This window comes from Corythoichthys intestinalis, chromosome 6, assembly GCF_030265065.1.
Source record: "Corythoichthys intestinalis isolate RoL2023-P3 chromosome 6, ASM3026506v1, whole genome shotgun sequence".
Taxonomy (NCBI): domain Eukaryota; kingdom Metazoa; phylum Chordata; class Actinopteri; order Syngnathiformes; family Syngnathidae; genus Corythoichthys; species Corythoichthys intestinalis.
Genome location: NC_080400.1, coordinates 5,418,297 through 5,442,789, shown reverse-complemented (window position 1 = coordinate 5,442,789; position 24,493 = coordinate 5,418,297). Strand labels below are relative to the sequence as shown.

The window sequence follows — 24,493 nt, the reverse complement described above, 5'->3', positions numbered from 1 at the left end:
AATATAAATACATTAAAAGTATCTTATACATTTGATATTTAATGTTATAATAGTTTAATAAAACAATTGAAAAATAATAATACACTAATAACAAAACAATTGAATAAAAATATTAAAATATATGAAAAATAATGAATATTTTATAATAATTCAATGAAGAAAATTGAATAAAAATAAATTTTTTAAAAATATTAAAGCATTGGAGGAATATATAAGTACATAAAAGATTGTGCTAGTAAAAAAAAAAATTAAAAAACTATATAGACAATTGAATTGAAAAATTGAGCTAAAAAAAATCCTAAAATAAAAAAATTGTAAAAATAAAAAAAAAAAAGAATAAAAACAAATTTTGAAAATATATTAAAATGAGTATATGTTTATTAATACATAATGCAAAATAATAAGAAATATTTTTTTATTTGATATTCTGAATTATTTAATTTTTAAAAAGTTAATTCTCTATTTTTTAAAAATATATATTTTTTTAATTTAACAAATATATTTAAAAAAAGGTTTTTGGGTCTAGGGTTTGTAATTAAAAAATACATTATATTGAAATATTTTAGATGTATTCTTGTATTTAAAATGTAAAAAAAAAAATCTGTATTTTCTACATTATTTTTTATTTAGAATTTGTTTTTAATGCTGACTTTTTAATTTATTTTTTCCCATCTCTAATAATTTTAGTTTTGATTTTTTGATTTAGTATTTTCCAGTTTTGAGTCATATTTTTTTTTAAATTAAATTTTCCATATTTAGTTGATTTCTCTTTAAAATATATATTCATGTACTGATGCATTCAGTCAGTCTTTTTGATGTACATTTGTTCAATGTAATGTGTGTTACTGTTGTATTAGCCTAATATTATCAATAATTAATGAATTAATACTGTCAGTGAAATAAATTGTGTTTGTGAGAATTTTATGTGTTGCTATTTTCTATTGTCTTGCATACATTACTCACGTACAGTTGGCAGGGGGAGCTAACTCGGGACATCTAGAGGCTGATTAGTGATACTACTACGGCATATGGAATCTGGTCAATGTAACAAGTCAACGCAAATTGGATGGCATATGCCGGCCAACATGTGCATGTCAATTAAAAGTGATAATGACCAAAGACATATAAAACATGATAGAAAGGTTTGACGATATATATCGTTATATGGTGTACCACTAGACCCTTAGGTTGAGAAGCGGCACATTATCGAGTAATGGCCTCTAGCTGCTTTTATGATGCATCTTTCCATCTTATTCGAACACATCTTTTGTGTCGTGCCGGCGACGCTCCATTAGGCTTGAGTGCCATTTGTTGACAAAAGCTCCCTGCCATTTTTTTTTTTAATAAAGCACTCTCCTTGCTCCGTTTCTGTAGATTGAGGCTCACCTTGACACGCTGATCAACGAGCAGGCGTCGTACGTGCTGACCAGAGCGGGCCTGGGCTACATCTACAACTGCGTGCAGCAGCACGCCGCCGACCAGGTCTCCAAACACAGTCCTTTCATCCACAGTGCTTAATAACAGCAAAATCTCAACCTAAGAATGAAATGAAATTTCATCAAATTGTTCAAGTCGTTAGCCATTCTGCAGACATTTTCCTCTTTCGATTTTTCAAAGCGATCCTCTTTCATGCATAGACATCCTCATTACATTATGAAGTCTATACATGGTGATTATCACGTTTTTACATGATAGTATCACATTTTTATTTGATATTTATCAAGTTTTGACATAATTATCATATTTTTACATGAAAATTATCACTTTCTTTTTCATGGTAGTTATCACATTTTTACACGATAGTATCACAATGTTACATGTGATGAGGTTTTTACATGTTTTTACATGATAATTATTACGTTTTTACAAAATTGTCACATTTTTACATCATGATTTTTACGTTTTTAAATGATAATCACGTTTTTACATGATAGTGTCACATTTTTATTTGATATCAAGTTTTGACATAATTATCATACTTGTAGTATCACAATTTCACACATGTTGAGGTTTTTGCTTGTTTTTACATGATAATTATCAGGTTTTTACAAAATTATCACATTTTTACATCATGGTTTTTACGCTTTTACATGATAATCACGTTTTTACTTGATGATATCACGTTTTTACATGATAATTACCCATTTTCCATGGTAATTATCACCTTTTTTAATGACAGTTATGATGTTTTAACATCATATTGATCATTTTGACATGAGGTCATGATGCTGGTAGGGGTGCACGATATCCATGTTTTGAAACCGATACAGATATCGATGACTTCCTGCTCCTCAAAGGTGATACTGATATCGATAACTGATAATAAAGATATAATTTTTCAATGTATATTCACAGTTTTTGAACCCCTGGAGGTTAAGAAAACTAGTAGTGGATTCAACATAGATTTGCCTTTGACCTAACCAGATTTTCATGATGACATGAACATTATTATAATGAACAAAGACAAGAACAGTCTCGACTTCATATAAAGTGCCAATATTTATTTTTTTCAAATAAATATAATTTGAGTCAATCACAATCAATTACCGTAATTTCCTGAATATAACGCGCACTCCCCCCCCCCCCCCCCCCCCAAATCGACTTGTAAAATCATGGTGCGCATTATAAATGGGTACATGGATGGAGACAGAAATATATATACAGTGGTACCTCTACATACGAAGTTAATCCGTTCCAGGACCTTGTTTGTAAGTCGAAATGGTCGTATGTCGAGCAGGATTTTCCCATAGGAATACATTATAATTCCATTAATTCGTTCCACAGCCCAAAAACCTGCACTAAATCCTTAAAAAATACTGCTGGTGCTATTACAAATGGCAATTACACGTAGCAAAACAAATAAATTATAAATCAAAATTGGAATAATGTAATAAAAAGAATAATAATAATTCCTGTAATAGTGTAACGAATTGGGTTCTAATAAGGCGGACATTTTTTTGTGTACCTGAACGCACCGCGGGGCTCACGTGCCAGAGACAGACCGGTGAGCTTGAGTTTCACTTTCACTTTGAATGTTCTCTTGAGAACACCATCAATTGCGGCAGACAGCAGGCGTTTTGTGTTGAATAAGTTGTAAAAGAAATGATGAAAACGTGGCGAAGCTGGCGATTTCTTTGGAGACAATAAGAATTGTCAGCTTAATTTATAAAGACTGGCGAACGATGGTCGGAGGAGGACCGTGGAGATGTATTGTTGAGCCATTTCACGGATGCCCACCCCACGCTCATATTTTTCTGTCATTTGCATCTTCATTTCGAAGGTAAGCATCAACTTTTTCCTTGTTTCACCACCTGTACCAACCTTTTCTGAAACCTGTGTTGATTTGTCACACAAGAAAATCCGCCGTGCATTCGTCTGCGGTGCTGCCATTGTCGTCGTATTTCGAGCATGTCGTCGGATGTAGAAACAAATGGCGAGTCAAATTTTACGTCGGATGTCGAAAAGTTCGTGTGTCGAAGCGATCGTATGTAGAGGTACCACTGTATATTATATACGTATATATGTACATACTGTATATATATATATATATATATATATATATATATATATATATATATATATATATACAGTGCCTTGCAAAAGTATTCGGCCCCCTTGAACCTTGCAACCTTTCGCCACATTTCAGGCTTCAAACATAAAGATATAAAATTTTAATTTTTTGTCAAGAATCAACAACAAGTGGGACACAATCGTGAAGTGGAACAAAATTTATTGGATAATTTAAACTTTTTTAACAAATAAAAAACTGAAAAGTGGGGCGTGCGATATTATTCGGCCCCCTTGCGTTAATACTTTGTAGCGCCACCTTTTGCTCCAATTACAGCTGCAAGTCGCTTGGGGTATGTTTCTATCAGTTTTGCACATCGAGAGACTGACATTCTTGCCCATTCTTCCTTGCAAAACAGCTCGAGCTCAGTGAGGTTGGATGGAGAGTGTTTGTGAACAGCAGTCTTCAGCTCTTCCCACAGATTCTCGATTGGATTCAGGTCTGGACTTTGACTTGGCCATTCTAACACCTGGATACGTTTATTTTTTAACCATTCCATTGTAGATTTGGCTTTATGTTTTGGATCATTGTCCTGTTGGAAGATAAATCTCCGTCCCAGTCTCAGGTCTTGTGCAGATACCAACAGGTTTACTTCCAGAATGTTCCTGTATTTGGCTGCATCCATCCTCCTGTCAATTTTAACCATCTTCCCTGTCCCTGCTGAAGAAAAGCAGGCCCGAACCATGATGCTGCCACCACCATGTTTGACAGTGGGGATGGTGTGTTCAGGGTGATGAGCTGTGTTGCTTTTACGCCAAACATATCGTTTTTCATTGTGGCCAAAAAGTTCAATTTTGGTTTCATCTGACCAGAGCACCGTCTTCCACATGTTTGGTGTGTCTCCCAGGTGGCTTGTGGCAAACTTTAAACGAGACTTTTTATGGATATCTTTGAGAAATGGCTTTCTTCTTGCCACTCTTCCATAAAGGCCAGATTTGTGTAGTGTACGACTGATTGTTGTCCTATGGACAGACTCTCCCACCTCAGCTGTAGATCTCTGCAGTTCATCCAGAGGGATCATGGGCCTCTTGGCTGCATCTCTGATCAGTTTTCTCCTTGTTTGAGAAGAAAGTTTGGAAGGACGGCCGGGTCTTGGTAGATTTGCAGTGGTCTGATGCTCCTTCCATTTCAATGTGATGGCTTGCACAGTGCTCCTTGAGATGTTTAAAGCTTGGGAAATCTTTTTGTATCCAAATCCAGCTTTAAACTTCTCCACAACAGTATCTCGGACCTGCCTGGTGTGTTCCTTGGTTTTCATAATGCTCTCTGCACTTTAAACAGAACCCTGAGACTATCACAGAGCAGGTGCATTTATACGGAGACTTGATTACACACAGGTGGATTCTATTTATCATCATCGGTCATTTAGGACAACATTGGATCATTCAGAGATCCTCACTGAACTTCTGGAGTGAGTTTGCTGCACTGAAAGTAAAGGGGCCGAATAATATTGCACGCCCCACTTTTCAGTTTTTTATTTGTTAAAAAAGTTTAAATTATCAAATAAATGTTGTTCCACTTCACGATTGTGTCCCACTTGTTGTTGATTCTTGACAAAAATTTTTAATTTCATATCTTTATGTTTGAAGCCTGAAATGTGGCGAACTCCATAATTATTGGCACCCCTGGTTAAGATGTGCTTTTTTTTAGCTTGTAATAATTTTTTTAAATTCAAATAATATGTAATTGAAAAAAAATAGAAAAATCCAACCTTCAATAAAAGTGCATTTATTCAGTGGGGAAAAAATCCCACATAAAGAAATAATTATTTGACATCAAATAATGTGTGTCACAATTATTAGCACCCCCTGGTGTTAATATTTTGTACAACCCCCTTTTGCCAATAAAAAAAGGTCTGGGGACTGAGATGGCCATGGGAGGAGCTTGATTTTGTGTCTGGTGAACCATTTCTTTGTAGATTTGGCCATATGTTTAGGGTCATTGTCTTGCTGAAAGACCCAGTGACGACCCATCTTCAGCTTTCGGGCAGAGGGCAACAGATTTTGATTTCAAATGTCCTGGTATTTCAAAGCATTCATGATGCCATGCACCCTAACAAGGTTCCCAGGGCCTTTGGAAGCGAAACAGCCCCACAGCATCACTGACCCACCCCTATACTTCACAGTGGGTATGAGGTGCTTTTCAGCATGCGCATCTTTCGTGGCACGCCAGACCCACTTAGTGTTTGTTGCCAAAAAGCTCAATCTGGGTCTCATCTGACCAAAGCCTGAGACCGGGTCAGTGAATTATTTGCACGTTTTTGTCATGATGCATAGACATCATCTTTACATTATGAAGTCTATGCATGATGAGTATCACCTTTTTACATGATAGTGATCACATTTTCAAATGATAGTTAATTTATTGAATGTTACACCTCCAACTTCAAACAGATTGGACGTCTACCAGTGATAAACTCATTGAAATTCACAGCAGAAAGATTGATTGGACACCATCCTCAATAGCACAGAAATAGTAGTCAATGTCAATTCAGACATCAAAGGGTTAAAACCCCTGGCTGTGTCGAAAGACATTTTCTATTTTTATATCCTGTCGTTTTGATGAAAAGCATAAGAAATTTTGACGTCACTTTCCACCGGAGAAAATGACAGAGCGGAAACATTTTGCAGATAGTGAAAGTCAAGGCCGAGAATAACTATTTTAGCATCGGGCCACCCGGAGAGTGGATGACGCCGGGCGGGCGGGGCACTGTCCCGCCGTGACCCGCGCCGTCACGACATGACACTACGTGTAGCCGTCAGTCAACGGAGGGCGGACTTTTAAACGCTTCACTGGAAATCAAAGTATACAATACAGAGGCTGGCCATACAGTCGCCTAGGCAACTGCACTGTCAACAACAACACTGGAGCTACTCTTTGATAAAGGTGCTATGAAATGGTGAGCATCTCAAAAAATGAAAATGACTAATATGATGTTATCGCAGAAGAGTAATGACATTAATAGATGGGAAATTTTATTAAATGGTCACTAACACAACAGAGTGGACAGTGACACTGGGGACCAACAGAAAACCTTTTTAATTTTTAAAATTTTTAATTTTTAATTTTTTTCAATTAATTAATATGATTTTGATTTAAAAACAACACATGATTATATAGCCAGGACATGATATGAAAATGATTTGATGAATTATTTTGGATTTTTTTTTCTACCTGTATAAGTTATTTTATGGATTTGAATTAAACACACTTAACAAAATACCATAACAAGCTTTTATCAGATATATTATATTTTTATCGCATATTTTGTTTAAAATATGCGAGTGAATAATTTTTTAAAGTTTTTTTTGTTTTTGTTTTTTTGTTTTTTTGTTTTTAACGAAATATGAGACATCAGTTAATGATTCTGAGCTAAAAATGACAGCCGTTTTGATTAATAAATATAATTAATTTCCTTCGTTTTATGGCTGGGTTAAAACAAAAGCGGTTGCGCGATGTCTGTAAACGGGTGTTTCCAGGGTAAAACGGACAAATTTAAAATAGGTCGGGGGCCTAATGCGCCACGAATCTGTTATGGCAGCATATAGACATATTGGTCTTTCAAACACAACACTTGTTTTGGCTTAAAATACAGCAATATCTTTTAAAGAGGAGTGCAAGAGCAGAAACTGCTTTTCAGTCTTGTCTGTGTTTTCCGCCATATATATTTACGTGTATATATATGTATATATATATATATATATATATATATATATATACACATATATATATACACAATGGGGAGAACAAGTATTTGTTACACTGCCAATTTTGCTGGTTTTCTCACGTGCAAGCCATGTAGAGGTCTGTAATTTGTATCATAAGTTCTCTTCAACTGTGAGGGACGGAATCTAATACAAAAATCCAGAAAATCACATTGTTTAATTTTTAAATAATAAATTAGTATTTAACTGCATGAAATAAGTATTTGATACATTACCAACTAGTAAATATTTCGGCTCTTAATTCTTTTTTAAGAACCCCTCCTGTTCTCCACTCATTACCGGAAGTAACTGCACCTGTTTGAACTTGTGACCTGTATAAAAGACACCTGTTTACATGCTCAAACAAACAAACTCCAACCTCTCCACAATGGCCAAGACCAAAGAGCTGTGTAAGGACATCAGGGATAAAATAATAAACCTGCACAAGGCTGGGATGGGCTACAGGAAAATAAGCAAGCAGCCTGAGGAGAAGGTAACAACTGTTGGAGCGATTATTAGAAAATGGAAGAAGTTCAAATTGACGGTCAATCTGCCTCATTCTGGGGTTCCATGCAAGACCTCACATCGTGGGGCATCACTGATCATGAGGAAGGTGAGGGATCAGCCCAGAACTACACGGCAGGACCTGGTCAATGACCTGAAGAGAGATGGAACCACAGTCTCGAAGAAAACCATCAGAAACACATTACGCCGTCATGAATTAAAATCCTACAGTGCACGCAAGGTGCCGCTGCTGAAGCCAGTGCATGTCCAGACACGTCTGAAGTTTGCCACTGACCATCTGGATGATCCAGAGGAGCAATGGGAGAAGGTCATGTGGTCGGATGAGACCAAAATGGAACTTTTTGGTGTAAACTTGGCTCGTCGTGTTTGGAGGAAAAAGAAGGATGAGTACAACCCCAAGAACACCATCCCAACCGTGAAACATGGAGGAGGAAACATCATTTTTTGGGGCTGCTTCTCTGCCAAGGGTACAGGACGACTGCACCGTATTGAGGGGAGAATGGATGGGGCTATGTATCGCCAGATCATGGCTGACAACCTCCTTCCTTCAGTGAGAGCCCTGAAGATGGGTCGTGGCTGGGTCTTCTAGCATGACAACGACCCAAAGCACACAGCCAAGGCAACTAAAGAGTGGCTCCGTAAGAAGCATCTTAAGGTCCTGGAGTGGCCTAGCCAGTCACCAGATCTGAACCCGATAGGAAATCTATGGAGGGAGCTGAAAGTCCGTGTTGCCCGGCAGCAGCCCCGAAACCTGAAGGCTCTGGAGAAGATCTGCATGGAGGGGTGGGCCAAAATCCCTGCTGCAGCGTGTGCAAACCTTGTCAAGGACTACAGGAAACGTTTGGTATCTGTAATAGCAAACAAAGGTTTCTGTTTCAAATATTAAGTTCGATTTTTGTGATGTATCAAATACTTATTTCATGCAATTAAATGCAAATTTATTATTTAAAAATCATACGCCGTGATTTTCTGTTTTTTTGTATTAGATTCCGTCCTTCACAGTTGAAGAGAATTTATGATACAAATTACAGACCTCTACATGGTTTGCAAGTGGGAAAACCAGCAAAATCAGCAGTGTATAAAATACTTCAGTTCTCCCCACTGTATATATTTTAGCAATGTCAAAATTATCGCGTTAAAGGGCGGTAATTAATTTTTTAAATTAATCATGTTAAAATATTTGACGCAATTAATGCACATGCCCCGCTCAAACACATTAAAATGACAGCAGTGTCATGTCCTCTTGTTACTTGTGTTTTTTGTCTCCCTCTGCTGGCGCTTTGTGTAATTATTGACATCAACAATAGCGAGCTACTAGTTTATTTTTTGATTGAAAATTTTACAAATTTTATTAAAACGAAACATTAAGAGGGGTTTTAATATAAAATATCTATAACTTTTACTAACATTTATCTTTTAAGAACTTCAAGTCTTTCTATCCATGGGTCGCTTTAACAGAATGTTCATGCCATCTTGTTGATTTATTGCTATAATAAACAAATACAGTACTTACTGTATGCACAGTATGTTGAATGTATATATCCGTCTTGTGTCTTATCTTTCCATTCCAACAATAATTTACAGAAAAAAATATTTGAATTGCGATTAATTACGATGAATTCACTTTTAAGATGTGATTAACTTGATTCAAAATTTTAATTGTTTGACAGCCCTATTTTTTTTTTTCCAACTAATCTAGCAATTAAGTTTTTGTTGGCACTAATTAATTCACAAAAAATTTTTGGAACACTTAAATTCTTTTTTGAAGTACAAATAAACACGTAAATAACAATGAAAAAAATCACAAACAATGAGGTCAAATGCTGATAGCATTTACTAGTGCAAAAGAATGAAATGTAAACGGATTCAGAACACTGAGTTACAATTTCCAATATGATTCAAAACAATTCTGGATTTTTTTTTATCTAGCATTAATATTATAGCATACATATTATATATCATATATTTTGTACTATATAATAGTATTATAATAGTTATATAGTTAATCATTGCCAATCAGATTTTTCATAAAGGTGTCATTTTAAAGTTATTCTTAGTGTGGAATCTGAGTTCTGAAGTATGTGAGATAAACTCCGTAAATCATTATTTATATGTTGAACTTGACGTGATTTTATTTTGAAATTTTCACCGGAAGTATGTTCACTAAACCGCTAACCGCAAGCTTTACACTCCGCAAAAAAGTGCACTTTTTGTCATTGCATGTGGTTTCCGTAATAGATTTTTTTTTTTTTTCTTTTTTTTCGCAAATGCTATTAACCAACGATTTTTCATGTTTGAAGTGTCACCATTTAACCGCAAGTTTTCGTTTTGGAGAAAACAGCCAATGTTTTATAGCAGGCTAAATTGGTTAGTACTTTGTCTTTTTCCCCCATTAGCCTCATTGTAGCAATGCTCACGTTTTATAGTGTTTATTATAGATGTGTTTCCTTATTTTGTATGTCTGAACTAATTCTACGGTGTGTTGATGACCAATAAACATCTGTGAAAGGAACCGGAGTCTCATATGCCATCAACACGCACGTGTACACGCATGCATAAATGTATGCACACACGCGGTGATAAAACGCACCCGTGAAAATAACCGCTCTTATTTTTATTTAGCGTGCGATTAATGGACTTATTTCATGTCGCAACAGGCTTAGCAACTTCAATAAAAAATGTCGTTATTTAGTTAGATGGACGTACGATCTGCCAGCTTGTTGTCCCCTGTCTTCCAAAATTACAACTGGGTGACGGGGCTTTAGGTGTTCATTCATGGCCGACGTGCAGCCAAGCTTGGCATTGAAGAGACAGGACACAAAAGTGTACCCTGCATTGTTTTGTTGAAATAAGTCTATGCTTTGGCCTCTCTGGTGCGCTTTTTTGGCTTTGTGCCGCTTTCCCCGCTTGCATACCGAGCTTCACCCATTCTCAATTTTCCACGCATATATTTTTTTAACCCTTCAATAACCGTCGAAGGGATGGTGTGCTCGTCGACGCATTTACGTCATCGATGACATCGACTACGTCGACTAGTCAGGACAGCTCTAGACATCACCATCAAAATTTATGATCTTGACAAACTTTCTAATGCTGCCCCTAGCATGTTGACAAATCATTTTTGTTGACAAACTGTTCATGAGAGCGGATGAAATAACATGTTTGTGTGTTGCTGTCTTCAGGGTCTTTTGTCCCAGCTGCCTGGCATGGACGTCTCCTCCTTGAAATCGGCCATGGTGAGTACATTTCGTAAGAGAGTGGACCTTCATTAGACTCTGAATTGAAGCATTTTTTTAAGGTTAAATCATCCTTGAATGAGCACTGGAAATCTCTACAGTATAGTGAGTTCAGGGTTTCCCGTACATTCAAAGCATTGTGGCGCGCCACCACACCGAAATAAAAGCCGCCACGAATGGCAAAAGAGATGTTTTAAAAAAAAATTAAAAAAAAAAAAAATTTTTTTTTAAAGTCCGTTTCAAACTAGCAGCAGCCGAGTGTGAGGGGTTCAGCGGCAACCCATTCATTGTGTATTGCAATGTCCCTAATTATGCGCGGCCTCCTTAAAGTGATCCTCTAACTTAAATACGTGTAGGCTCTAATAAACCACAATTGTTCTCTTGTACTAAAATATGTTGTTAGAAACACATAAAATGTTAAATCATTGGCAATATTTTATAATATTTAGTCCATATTTTGACCGTTAGTTGGCGCCATGGTTTGCGGGCTCGCAGTGATGACGTAATTGGTATCTTTCCAAATGTGTAGCGTGTTAAAACAATTGCTTATTTCTGCCTAAACTCGCGAAGTTAAATGCCACGACGTGCTGCTTTTGGATGCAATTTCCAGTCAAATGGAAACAAGGGGAGTGAAGTGAGTGGTCAAGGTGGAATTATTATTTTTAGTGAATAAATGTGCATAAGTGGAAGCTTCTCCCCCTTTTTGGTCCCTGTATGCACGTATCCTACCTACCACGCGTTACAACTGGCGCCCGAACATTTTTCCCGGATCCTCGGTCAAGTAAGGGATCGGTCTATTTTCTGGATCCGACGGTCCCACCGCGTCTGCAATATTGGTTTCGGATCTGTCCATTTTTTTGATTCGTCGGTCCCACAGCGGCTTTTCGGATCAGTCTTATTTTGTGGAATCGACGGTTGCGACATTGCCATGGGATCGGTCAAATTCCTGGATCTTCGAGTGAGTAAAAAAACGCGGATTTGGATTACTATTGCTATCTTTTATGTTGACTATTCTTCGTGGGAGTTTTCCCCAAATCATACTAAATAATTAAAGCACTATGGCACGCTACAGTGACGACAGTGACTCTGACGTGGACCTCACAACAATGTTGGAGTTCACCAGGGAACGCGTGTTTGCTTTCCACTGAGCTCCCGACTGAAGAGTGGTCAAGGTGGAAATATTATTTTTTGTTAATAAATGTGCATAGTGGAAGCTTCTCCCCTTTTTTGTACTTTTATACACGTATCCTAGCTACCACACGTTACAATGTACAAGACATGGATTACACAAGGTGTGCTCTTTGGCCTGTACTGTATGTAAAGCACACGACAGCTCTGGATGCTAACAATCTACATAATTATATTGGGATAAGTTTGAAAACGCTTACCTTGAATATCTGCTAATAAAACCGGACAGCATACACTCTCGCTCCCAACCAGAGTTCCCAACAGGACTCTCTCGCATCACCAGTTTTGCCCAACTTTTGTCTTATCAGGTATTTGCTGCACGCATTTTTCCCTGAAGCTCGCTTGTGAACGACCGACAGTGCTGTCCTGCTTTTCACTTTTCAGATCTGGTTCAAATAGGAAGGGTAGAACTGACGACATGTTGGGAAAGCTAACGAGTGACACGCTGGAATTTCGGCAACGGGACCAGTGACGTCATGCACTGCGACGTAACAAGAATGGCGACCTATCATTCATTCATTCATTCATTCATCTTCCATGCACTTAAAATAATTTTACAAACTTTATTAAAAACATTAAGAGGGGTTTTAATATCAAATGATTATAACTCATACTAACATTTATCTTTTAAGAATTACTTGTCTTAAAAATAGAGGATCCCTTTAAGAGACGAGCTGTGACGTAGAAGGAAGCGAGGAGGAGAACGCGCGAGCTAGCAAGAGATAGCGGTCCCAAGTCACGGCAGCCCGCTGTTATTTTGTTATTGTTTTTCTTTATTATTGTTGCCACAATAAAGCGGCTAAGGCAATACCGACTCCTTTCCTTCTTACCCCCATCCGGGGCATTACAGTATTTTGGATTGGACTTTTCGGCAAAAGTGAGTGGTGGACTTGGTCAGAACGGACGGAATCACGGCGGGCGAAACCTTAATAAATGTGCTTTTTTTTTTTTTTTTTTTTTAACATTTCCGTGAACTCTGGGACACTCGAAAAATGACTCTTATACCTCTCCTTGCTAAGCTAAATGGTACATCGATGTGCGTTTGTGTGGAAATGTAGTTCACGAACAACAACAAAAAAAAACTCGCCGAAACTAGTAAAACGCTTTACACGGCAATTATAATTTCCTCCTACTCGTTGAAATGGGTCCATCTGAGGGCGTAGGTTTGGTCTCAATATTGGGAGGGACGATATAACAGCATAACCTGCATGTACACTTTTTGCTGGGGACGGGATATTAATAAAACCAAACAGATTGGGTGAAAGGGGGGACAGGGCTACATTTCTTTGAACCTAATTAATTGATAGGCTAAATGATCAATGCAAAAATAAATCTGTATTGACTAGTACTAACTTTCAAACTGCAAATTTATAACGTCTTAATTTTTTTTTTTTTTGACCTAGTCGAATAATTTCCTCTTGTTTTGAGTGTTAAAGACTAGTTAAGAGATTAATGGTTCAGATTATACAATTTACTTTAGGTAAATATTTGTTCTTATTAAGCCCATACATCCAAAGGTTGGTCATTTTTCACCAAAATCAACGGGAAAATGCTTTCAAATAATGTTTTGAACAATATCAATTCTTGAATTAAGAACATTTATGACTAAAAAAAATTATTATTTTTTTTTTTTGTTAAGATTAAATATTCTCAGTTTTTGCTTAAAACAAGTGTGTTAAGAAAATAGCTAGCTGAAAATAAACTTATTTCAAGAAATCTGATTAAAATTGAAGCACTACCAGATAATTTATTTCTGGTAGATTTACAATGAAAACAAGGGGATGTATCTGCTCATCAGCCAATCAAATGTGCGTTTGAGGAAAAAAATTGTGTCAGTGTAAGTCTGAACATATTGAAAGTAATTCACTCAATAATGGTAGGGTAAATTCTATCCTTACAAACTACAGTGGGGCAAATAAGTATTTAGTCAACCAATAATTGTGCAAGTTCTCCCACTTTAAAATATTAGAGAGGCTGTAATTGTCAACATGAGAGAATGGGGGGGGGGGGGGGACAGAAAATCGCATTGTTTGATTTTTAAAGAATTTATTTGCAAATCATGGTGGAAAATAAGTATTTGGTCAATACCAAAAGTTCATCCCAACACTTTGTTATGTACCCTTTGTTGGCAATAACAGGGGCCAAACGTTTTCTGTAACTCTTCACAAGCTTTTCACACACTGTTGCTGGTATTTTGGCCCATTCCTCCATGCAGATCTCCTCTAGAGCAGGGGTCTCCAACCCAGTCCTCAAGGCCCACTGTGGGTCCTGGTTTTTGTTCCAGCCGATCCAGCAGAGACAGTTGAACCAATGAGGCTTCTGCTAAAACAAGCCACACCTGACTGCAATCAACTGATTGCACTTGTAAAACACCAGATTGGGGAAAAAGTGTTGTCATCTTGTTTGGTCGGAATGAAATCCTGCACCCACATTGGGCCTTTGTGGAATAGGTTGGGGACCCCTGCTCTAGAGCAGTGATGTTTTGGGGCTGTCGTTGGGCAACACCAACAACACCCAATAGAACAGAATTTTCTGTGGGTCTCGCAAAATCAATCAAAATCCAGTAAAACGGCCAGGAGCGAAGGGCCTTGCTCCGGTGAAAATGGCTGGGAGTGAATGACTTAAGGGCCCCGAAACAAATAGGAAGTGCCCCAAAATCAATAGGAAGTGACCGACAAATGCCAAAAATCAAAGGAAAGTGGCCATTGAACAGGAAGCGATTATGAAATTCCCCAAAATAATCAGAAAGTGACTTAAAATAAACAAAAGTGACCCGTGAGTAGAGGTGTGCATCGACACTGCCCTCACGATTCGATTCGATTAGGATTCTGAGGGCCACGATTCGATTCGATTCAGAGGGTCACGATTCGGTTCGATTCGGCAATGCATCACGATGCAATAAAGCCTGGGATGCATTAAAATTCTAGAGTAAAGCATATTTTTCGTGAATCATGAGGCAACACAAGCGGTCAGGCATTAAACAACTTTTTATTGGCTCTTGTGTCACTCCTGGTTGAAGTCAAATGAAAATACTTTCAGATATATACAGTATATTAAAAAGAAAAAAAAACAGATCACAGCATTTAATTAGTGCTTTGAATGAGACCAGGGCTTTCTCTCTTTTTTTTTTTTTTACACACAGTAACAGCCTTTCACACAGTGCAACATCTGAACTCCTGTGCAAATCAGTAATAACAGTCACTGTATTTTCGTCACAACGACCCATCAATAAAAATATTCAAGTAAATATTAAAGAAAACGACAAAGAAAATATTCTAGTGCAGCAGCATCTTTATCGCAATATCAATTCAGGGATCAGTTCAGTTGCAAACAAAACATCAACTAAATTGCAATGTAGAACAAAAGTAAAATGTAGGCCTAGCCCACTATATATGTGCAATAGAGGTTAGATCGGTTCAAAAAAATCCAGCCCGACCCGACACGGCCCACTGGTATTGAAGCCCGACCCGGCACGAGCCCGATCAATTAACTAGATTTGCAGGCCCAGCCCGGAAAAAAAAAACAAATTATTTATTTATTTTGTTTTTTTGGGGAGCGACGCGGAAAAAAAACAACGCAGCAGCAGCAATTTATTTTCATTTCTTCGAGTTGGCATAAAAAACGCAAGTTTTCTTAATGTTTAAATAGTCTACATATTTTTATGATCGTTATAAAAGCATTTACACAATGAAATAACGCTGAGAAAGTGTAATATTTAAAAAAAAAAAAAAACCTTGGGTTTTGCAGATGTAACCCGAGTGTCAATGCCGCCCCGCGTTCCGCTCCCACCTCTGGCTAGGCTGGGATGCGAACCCGAGCGCCGCGATGAATCTAGTCGGCAGGCAAGTTCGGTAACCACTGCGCCAATAAGCTCGAGCCAACGGCGCAGCCGTTAGCGTCCTTACATGAAGGAATCGGCGGGGAGGTTTCCACGTGCTACAACGGATACACTGTGGGTGACCCGTTACACAGACACACAGAGGAGAAGATTCAAAGGGATCACATTTCTGTTGCCTTTGTGTGCATAAATAAAAGTGTCCTTCGTAACGAATTCTCAGTTGGCAGAAAAAAAACACAAGTTAATGTTTAAATAGTCTACGTATTTTTACGATCATTATAAAAGCATTTACACAACGAAATAACGCTGGGAAAGTTTAATCTTTAAAAAAAAAAACACGCAGGCCACCGCGTTCATGTGCGTGCACAAGCAATTGCACAATACAGAGAGCCTGCTCTCGGTTTTATCCCATTTTTTTTTTTTTTTTTTATTTATTAGTCCGGCACGGCGCCCCGACCCGACCCGAACGTGAATGCTTAACATTTAGGGCCCAAAATGTTAATCTGGTTTGGGCACAAGATCTAACTTCTACGAGATAGGACATAACATAACAATGGCTGAAGCGGAGAAAGAGGGAGCGAGAAAGATTATTGATGCACCTAAGACATTGAAAGCAGACATCTGGAGACATTTTGGCTTCTACGAGGTTGGTGGGAAACTTGACCAGAGTTATGCGGTGTGTAAAAAATGAAACATGGGAATAGTAATACAAATGGGGAAACCAAATCCGTTGCATCGCCGGAATTGCGCAGGGAAGATTTTTTAACGTACTTATATATTTTAAAATGCGCTGAATCGATTTGGCTTGTTGCCCGCATCGAATCGAATCGTCCATGCCCCGCATCGGGATGCATCGCCGCATCGATTATTGTTGACACCACTACCCGCGAGTGGCCCAAAACTAACAGGAAGTACCATAAAAATCAACAAAAAAAAATGACCCAGTATCAATATAGGAAGTGTACAATAAATAGGAAGTGAGATGGAAATGCTCTAAAATCAACAGTAAATTGACCATCAAAATAGATGACTTTTCATTTGCTCATCGACCAGTCTTTCACGGCATCCCTAGTTTACCAGCCAAGACGTCTGATCCATTTCGACCAGGAAGGCAAACAAGCGAGATCTGAATGAGCTATTTTTTTCCCTCACCTCTGACCCGACAGGCCCAGTTCGACCGCTACCTGTCCTCGCCCGACAGCCTGTCGATGCCTCAACTCAACTTCCTGCTGAGCGCCGCCATCAAGTAAGCCCCAGCGGTCCCTCCTCCCGCGCGCAACAAAACACCTCTCTAAACTCCACGCCGGGTCCTCGTCGGGCGTACGCTTTTAGCTGCGTCCGTGAGTCACATTTACCGGGAAGCGAAGAGCACTCTGTACCTCAGGTTAATGTTCTCTATTAATGGACGCCCGGGGCCTAATGGGCAGGACGCCATTAATTAGCTTCTGGTCCATTTCTCACTCGCGTCGGCGCTTCCCTGAAATCGTCTCGATGGCGCTCTCGTCGGAGCCGAGCCAACGCGCAAAAGCGCAAATAACGAAAATGGGCTTTTTTGGGGGGACTTTTAGTCGGTGAGGTATTGGACGGTACGTTTTTGATACATCCCCAGGGATTGCTTTGGAAATTATTTTAATGGAAATTAACTAGAGAGCAAATCTAATGGTTACTTAAAGTTCAAATTTTGGCTAGCAACTAGTGTTGCTGTGATACAGATAAAAGGTCGGGTGATATATTGGGCCGATATATGGCCATCGGCCGATATTTAGCTGATGTAATAGGCTAACTGTTATGTTCACTGTTTGGGTGATGATATTTCTTATAAAGGTTGACCAATATATCGCCCCGATATATAAAGACTTTCTCAAGATAGGCCAGTATCAGCAGATATGCTGCCGATATCTATGGACTTTTTCAAGATGGGTCAATATCAGCTGATATATAGTCGATAGGATAACTGTTAATGTCTGATTGGGTGATGATCTTTCTAATCAAAGGTTGACCGATGTATTGGCCGCCTGACATTTGGACTTTTTTCAAGATCGGCCGATATCAGCTTATATTTATTCGATAGGCTAACTGTTATGTTCACTGTTTGGGTGATGATATTTATCGGCCCAATATATATGGACTATCTCAAGATAGGCCAATATCAGCCGATATGCAGCCGATACAGTATCTATGGACATTTTCAAGATGGGTCAATATCAGCTGATATATAGTCGATAGGATAACTGTTAATGTCTGTTTGGGTGATGATCTTTCTTATAAAGGTTGACCGATGTATTGGCCGCCTGACATTTGGACTTTCTACATCCTAATTAGCGTATTCGCTAAGGTGTATTTCCAAGTCCATTTGTGCGTTGTTTGGGTGGTGTACAAAAGTTACTCCAGATGCAGAACGCGGAAAAGCAGGATTAAGTACAGTGGTTACACTACAAACATGCGAAATAGTACCGAAAACTGTGAAAACAAAGTGTATTGGTTAAAAGAAGTCTTATTTCTAGGGCTGTCAAACGATTAAAATTTTTAATCGAGTTAATTACAGCTTAAAAATTAATTAATCGTAATTAATCGCAATTAATCGCAATTCAAACCATCTATGAAATATGGCATATTTTTCTGTAAATTATTGTTGGAATGGAAAGATAAGACACAAGATGGATATATACATTCAACATACGGTACATAAGGACTGTATTTGTTTATTATAACAATAAATCAACAAGATGGCATTAACATTATTAACATTCTGTTAAAGCGATCCATGGATAGAAAGACTTGTAGTTTTTAAAAGAAAAATGTTAGTACAAGTTATAGAAATTTTATATTAAAGCTCCTCTTAATGTTTTCGTTTTAATAAAATTTGTTAAATTTTCAATCAAAAAATAAACTAGTAGCCCGCCATTGTTGATGTCAATAATTACTTACACAATGCTCATGGGTGCTGAAGCCTATAAAATCAGTCGCACCCAAGCGCCAACAGAGGGCGGCAAAACTCCATAAAACACAACAAGTGAGCGTTTCACTGAACTGTCATTTAAATCTATCTGAGCGGGGCATCTGCGTTATTTGCGTCAAATATTTTAACGTGATTAATTTAAAAAATTACTTAACGCCCGTTAACGCGATAATTTTGACATCCCTACTTATCTCTAAAGGCACTTTGTTTGCTTCCTGAAAATGTGGAATTCATTCCACCAATGTAAATGTTATTGTATTGTTGAGAGAAATAAGTACTGCCTTTGAAACGGCTAATGTTTTTGTGGAAAAAGAGCAGCTTATGGTCAGCTTTGATAGGCATGTTGAGCAATAAGTACTGCCTTTGAAATGGCTAATGTTTTTGCGCTTTCTTGTAAAAAACAAAAAGCAGCTTAAGGGCAGCTTCTTTTTGTATGAGCATGCTTCCATCGTACCTGTTGAATCATTAGGATATTATTAATAAATGATGGACATAAATTTGTTTGGCTTCTTTATTAATTGATAATGTATGATGTATCGATAATGGTGATCATCGTCAATACCATATTCATCATTCAATGATCGAATCATATCACCCTGAATCGCAATTGAATCGAATCGTGGGGTGCATTGGATGGCACACCCCCAATATCAGTCGATATGATAACTGTTATGCACGGTTTGAGTGATGATCTTTTTTTTTTTTATAATGGTTGACCGATATATTGGCCTGTCGATGTATGGACTGGTCGATATTTGTATTTTTGTCAAGATGGGCCGATATTAGCCGATCTGTTATGTTCACTGTAGGGGTGGTGATTTTTCTTATGAAGGTTGACCGATATATTGGCCCGATATATATACAGTATATATATATTTTTTTAGGGATGTCAAACGATTAAAATTTTTAATCGAGTTAATTACAGCTTAAAAATTAATTAATCGTAATTAATCGCAATTAATCGCAATTCAAACCATCTATAAAATATGCCATATTTTTCTGTAAATTATTGTTGGAATGGAAAGATAAGACAAGATGGATATATACATTCAACATACGGTACATAAGGACTGTATTTGTTTATTATAACAATAAATCAACAAGATGGCATAAACATTATTAACATTCTGTTAAAGTGATCCATGGATAGAAAGACTTGTAGTTCTTAAAAGATGAATATTAGTACATGTTATAGAAATGTTATATTAAAACGCCTCTTAATGTTTTCGTTTTAATAAATTTTGTAAAATTTTCAATCAAAAAATAAACTAGTAGCCCTATTCTGTCCTCAATGTGTGTGAGTACACAAATTGACAGATAGCGAACATAAGTTCCAAAAAGAAATCAGACAGTGTGGCAAAGTTGCATGGGCTTTACTGAAGTCATCTCTTTTTGACAGGAGCACGTTTCTTGTATTTTTGAAAAACTGAAAATAACAAGGCAATGTGTCAATAACTTGCATAAATCACAAAATAACATAAAATGTACACACACGTGTCCATTTGAGCAGTAGCACTAGCCAATTAGCATACAAGCATCTAACAATGTAACTGCATTTCACCATATATGTGAACAAATTCAAATACACATCATCAATAACTATCTAATGCTCATGAATATAAGCAAAGGAGGAATATAACTCACAAGCGATGCATGTATTAGACACAAACAGTGTGATGGGGCTATGAGAACTGCCACTGAATACTGGATGCGGACGTTAGCTGGTCTGAATAGCACTGTCTATTAGTGTGAGTTCGCGTCGACATATAATCACGTCAGAAAAGCGCGCCGAAACCCAAATAATCAGCTGCACTGAATCGCCAGCAGAGGGCGACATTACGCCACATAACATATGCAAGTCACACCCAAGCGCCAGCAGAGGGCGGAAAAACTCCATAAAACACAATTCACAAGTTGGCCTTTCACTGTACTGACATTTAAATCTGTCTGAGCGGGCCTAGTGCGTTAATTGCGTCAAATATTTTAACGTGATTAATTAAAAAAATTAATTAACGCCCGTTAACGCGATAATTTTGACAGCCCTAATTTTTTTCTATATTTACTTATTTTCATCTTTTGATGATTTTTCAAACATTCATTCGTTGCTTCCACTACAAATGGATTCGACTTCTATGCCATGAATTGTAAATGTTTTCCAATTTTTTTTCCCCGACAGGGAACAAATCTTTTCCCAGTCCACCGAGCTGGTGTGCCGAGCGTACGGCGAGGTCCGTTTGGCGCTGAGCGGCCCGAGCGGCGGCTACGAGGACCCCGAGCGCCTCTTCCCCAGATCCCCCGAGCAAGTCCGGGCCCTGTTGTCGTGAGCGTCGCCCCCGTCTGTCCAGGTTATTTTCAGAGCGTTGTCATGTGGAATCATAACACAGATGTTAGGTGGGGTTCTGCGGCCACTGAGTCACCTCCCACGTCTTGTCTGTGGAGGCTCACCCATATTGTTTTTACATTCACTCATTGACGGCGCTAGACGTCCGATCCATTTCAGCTGGGAAGGGGCGAATGAATGCGGATGCCCCTCCCAGCCCAAATGGATTAGACGTCTAGCGTTTTCAACGGTGCTAAAAGTTGCTATGAAATATGACAACAAGTGGCTTGCAAATGATATCAGAGCATATTTTGGACTCACATCCATCCCAAAGAGTGTCAGAAAAGGCTTAGTAATAATACAATGAGATCCTAATTAGTCTTCCTTTCTTGGCCCCGCCCAGTCCAAAATCTCCAGACAAATATGTCACAACCAGAATAATCTGCAGATTTCTGATAGGATGCCATCCATAGGCACGTTATTCTTTTGTTGCCATGTGACCCCTGCAATTCTGTCAGATAATGCACAATTTCTCCCAGAAAATTTTTGCAATTACAAATGCTTTGGTAGTAATATCTTCATTAATTTTGCTTGCAATGGAAAAACACAAAAAAGAATTTTTGGATGATTTACTTTTACTTGAGTAGTATTATGTAGAAGTAACGTGCCGATTGCTTGAGTAAAACTTTTGGCTTATCTACCCAGCTCTGGCCAGAATGAACTGCAGATTTCTACTAGCATGCTATCTATAATCGCGCTATTCTCTTGTTGTCATTTGAGTGTTCTGTCAGCTTGTGTTAGCTAGCTAGCGCAGCACTGATAAAGCGAGATATGATCATTGATTCTGGTTGTGATGTCACAAATAGAATTGAAAAAAGTAGGCGTTCTTTGACGCATTGTTTTATGAGGAATAGCCATCAAATGGTAACTAAATAAATAAATAACGCCGGATTGGAGTGCCGAATTCAATTCTTACATTGAAAATATCATTTTTTGAAATGCTTGCTTGATTTCATAGCACTTTGAAGATGAGCATTCACAGCCAGTCCTTCCTCTTTTAAATGAAATGAATGTTTATCATGTGTATGTATTACAACATACTGCAAAGAGCTTTTTTTATTTTAATATGATTGTATGTGATATAAAACTGATTTTTATGCTGAATAAAGTCCGGTCACTTACAAACAAGCAAGATTCCTGGCTGTCAAAGAGGTCTGACTTCTTCTAAGGAGGTCAACGAGGCTCCACTCGTTACCTGTATTAATGGCACCTGTTTTAACTCATTATGGGTATAAAAGACACCTGTCCACAACATCAGCCAGTCACACTCGAAACTCTATGGCCAAGACCAAAGAGCTGTCGAAGGACACCAGAGAAAAAAATTGTAGACCTGCACCAGGCTGGGAAGACTGAATCTGCAATAGGTAAAATGCTTGGTGTAAAGAAATAACTGTGGGAGCAATTATTAGAAAATTGAAGACATACAAGACCACTGATAATCTCCCTCGATCTGGGGCTCCATGGAAGATCTCACCCCGTGGCGTCAAAATGATAAAACGAACGGTCAGCAAAAATCCCAGAACGACACGGGGGGACGTCGTGAATGACCGACAGAGAGCTGGGACCACAGTAACAAAGGCTACTATCAGTAACACAATGCGCTGCCAGGGACTCAAATCCTGCACTGACGTGTCCCCCTGCTGAAGTCAGTACACGTCCAGGCCCGTCTGTGGTTCGCTAGAGAGCATTTGGATGATCCAGAGGAAGACTGGGAGAATGTGTTATGGTCAGATGAAACCAAAATAGAACTTTTTGGTAGAAACACAGGTTCTCGTGTTTGGAGGAGAAAGAATACTGAATTGCATCCGAAGAACACCATACCCACTGTGAAGCATGGGGGTGGAAACATCGTGCTTTGGGGCTGGTTTTCTGCAAATGGACCAGGAAGACTGATCCGTATAAAGGAAAGAATGAATGGGGCCATGTATCGAGAGAAAATCTTCCATCAGCAAGGGCATTGAAGATGAGACGTATCTGGGTCTTTCAGCATGACAATGATCCCAAACACACAGCCAGGGCAACAAAGGAGTGGCTTCGTAAGAAGCATTTCAAGGTCCTGGAGTGGCCTTGCCAGTCTACAGATCTGAACCCCATAGAAAATCTATGGAGGGACTTGAAAGTCCGTCTTGCCCAACGACAGCCCCAAAACATCACTGCTCTAGAGGGGATCTGTGTGGAGGAATGGCCAAAATACCAGCAACAGTGTGTGAAAAGCTTGTGAAGAGTTACATTTGGCCTCCGTTATTGCCAACAAAGGGTACATAACAAAGTACTGAGATGAACTTTTGGTACTGACCAAACACTTATTTTCCACCATGATTTGCAAATAAATTCTTTAAAAATCAAACCATGATTTTCTGTTTTTTTTTTTTCACATTCTGTCTCTCATGATTGAGGTTTACCCATGTTGAGAATTACAGGCCTCTCTAATATTTTAAAGTGGGAGAAGTTGCACAATTAGTGGTTGACTAAATAGTTATTTGCCCCACTGTATTTTAAACTTGTAAACAAATTACTTCACAATGAAAAAAATGGCGTCTGTAAAAAAGTCACGGATATCTACCTCATATCTATCGCTTAATTGTATTTTTTTTGTTACTGTTGCATTTTCTCTAATATGTTAGATGATAAATAATCAATCCAAACAAAGAAAAATTGGTTAAAAAAAGCGTTTCAAAGGGTAAATATATGAAAAAGAAAATCTTGACCACTCCTTGATGTCTGCGATTTCTGCATCGCGACCCTTGTTATATTATGTTTCACCCATGAAATCCCCCAAAAATCCAGCTGTGGCCATTCACAGCTGTGTCTTGACACTCAGTGATACATGCTACATGGAGTTTTTGGATCGAAACAAGGTAAGTACGCGATAATATCTCGTTAAAGTCATGGCGTCTTTAATTCTGCTCTCGCTTGCTCTCACCTCCAAATAGGGTTTCGCTATTTAAATTGTTTTTTTTTTTTTAAATGCCCTCCTGTGCAACATTTTGCTTCCCCCAGAAAATTGAGATTTTAAGCTTTCCAATGATGTATCACACATGCATATCGGACAGTTTTGAAAGTTGGCCAAATTAGCGGTTTCAGAGCGGAACTTC

The 24,493-nt window shown here is 38.2% G+C and overlaps 1 protein-coding gene across 1 annotated transcript in view; it reads left to right on the top strand.

The window, feature by feature from the left end:
* cog6 (component of oligomeric golgi complex 6) overlaps positions 1–23,414 on the top strand; it is an 87,948-nt gene extending 64,534 nt beyond the window's left edge. Inside the window, exons 16-19 of the mRNA XM_057838469.1 lie at positions 1,375–1,482; positions 10,980–11,033; positions 17,226–17,305; positions 21,195–23,414. Of these exons, the coding sequence (XP_057694452.1) occupies positions 1,375–1,482; positions 10,980–11,033; positions 17,226–17,305; positions 21,195–21,342 (390 nt within the window). The 3' untranslated portion in view covers positions 21,343–23,414. The remainder of the gene's footprint in view (positions 1–1,374; positions 1,483–10,979; positions 11,034–17,225; positions 17,306–21,194) is intronic.
* Positions 23,415–24,493: the final 1,079 nt, after the last annotated feature.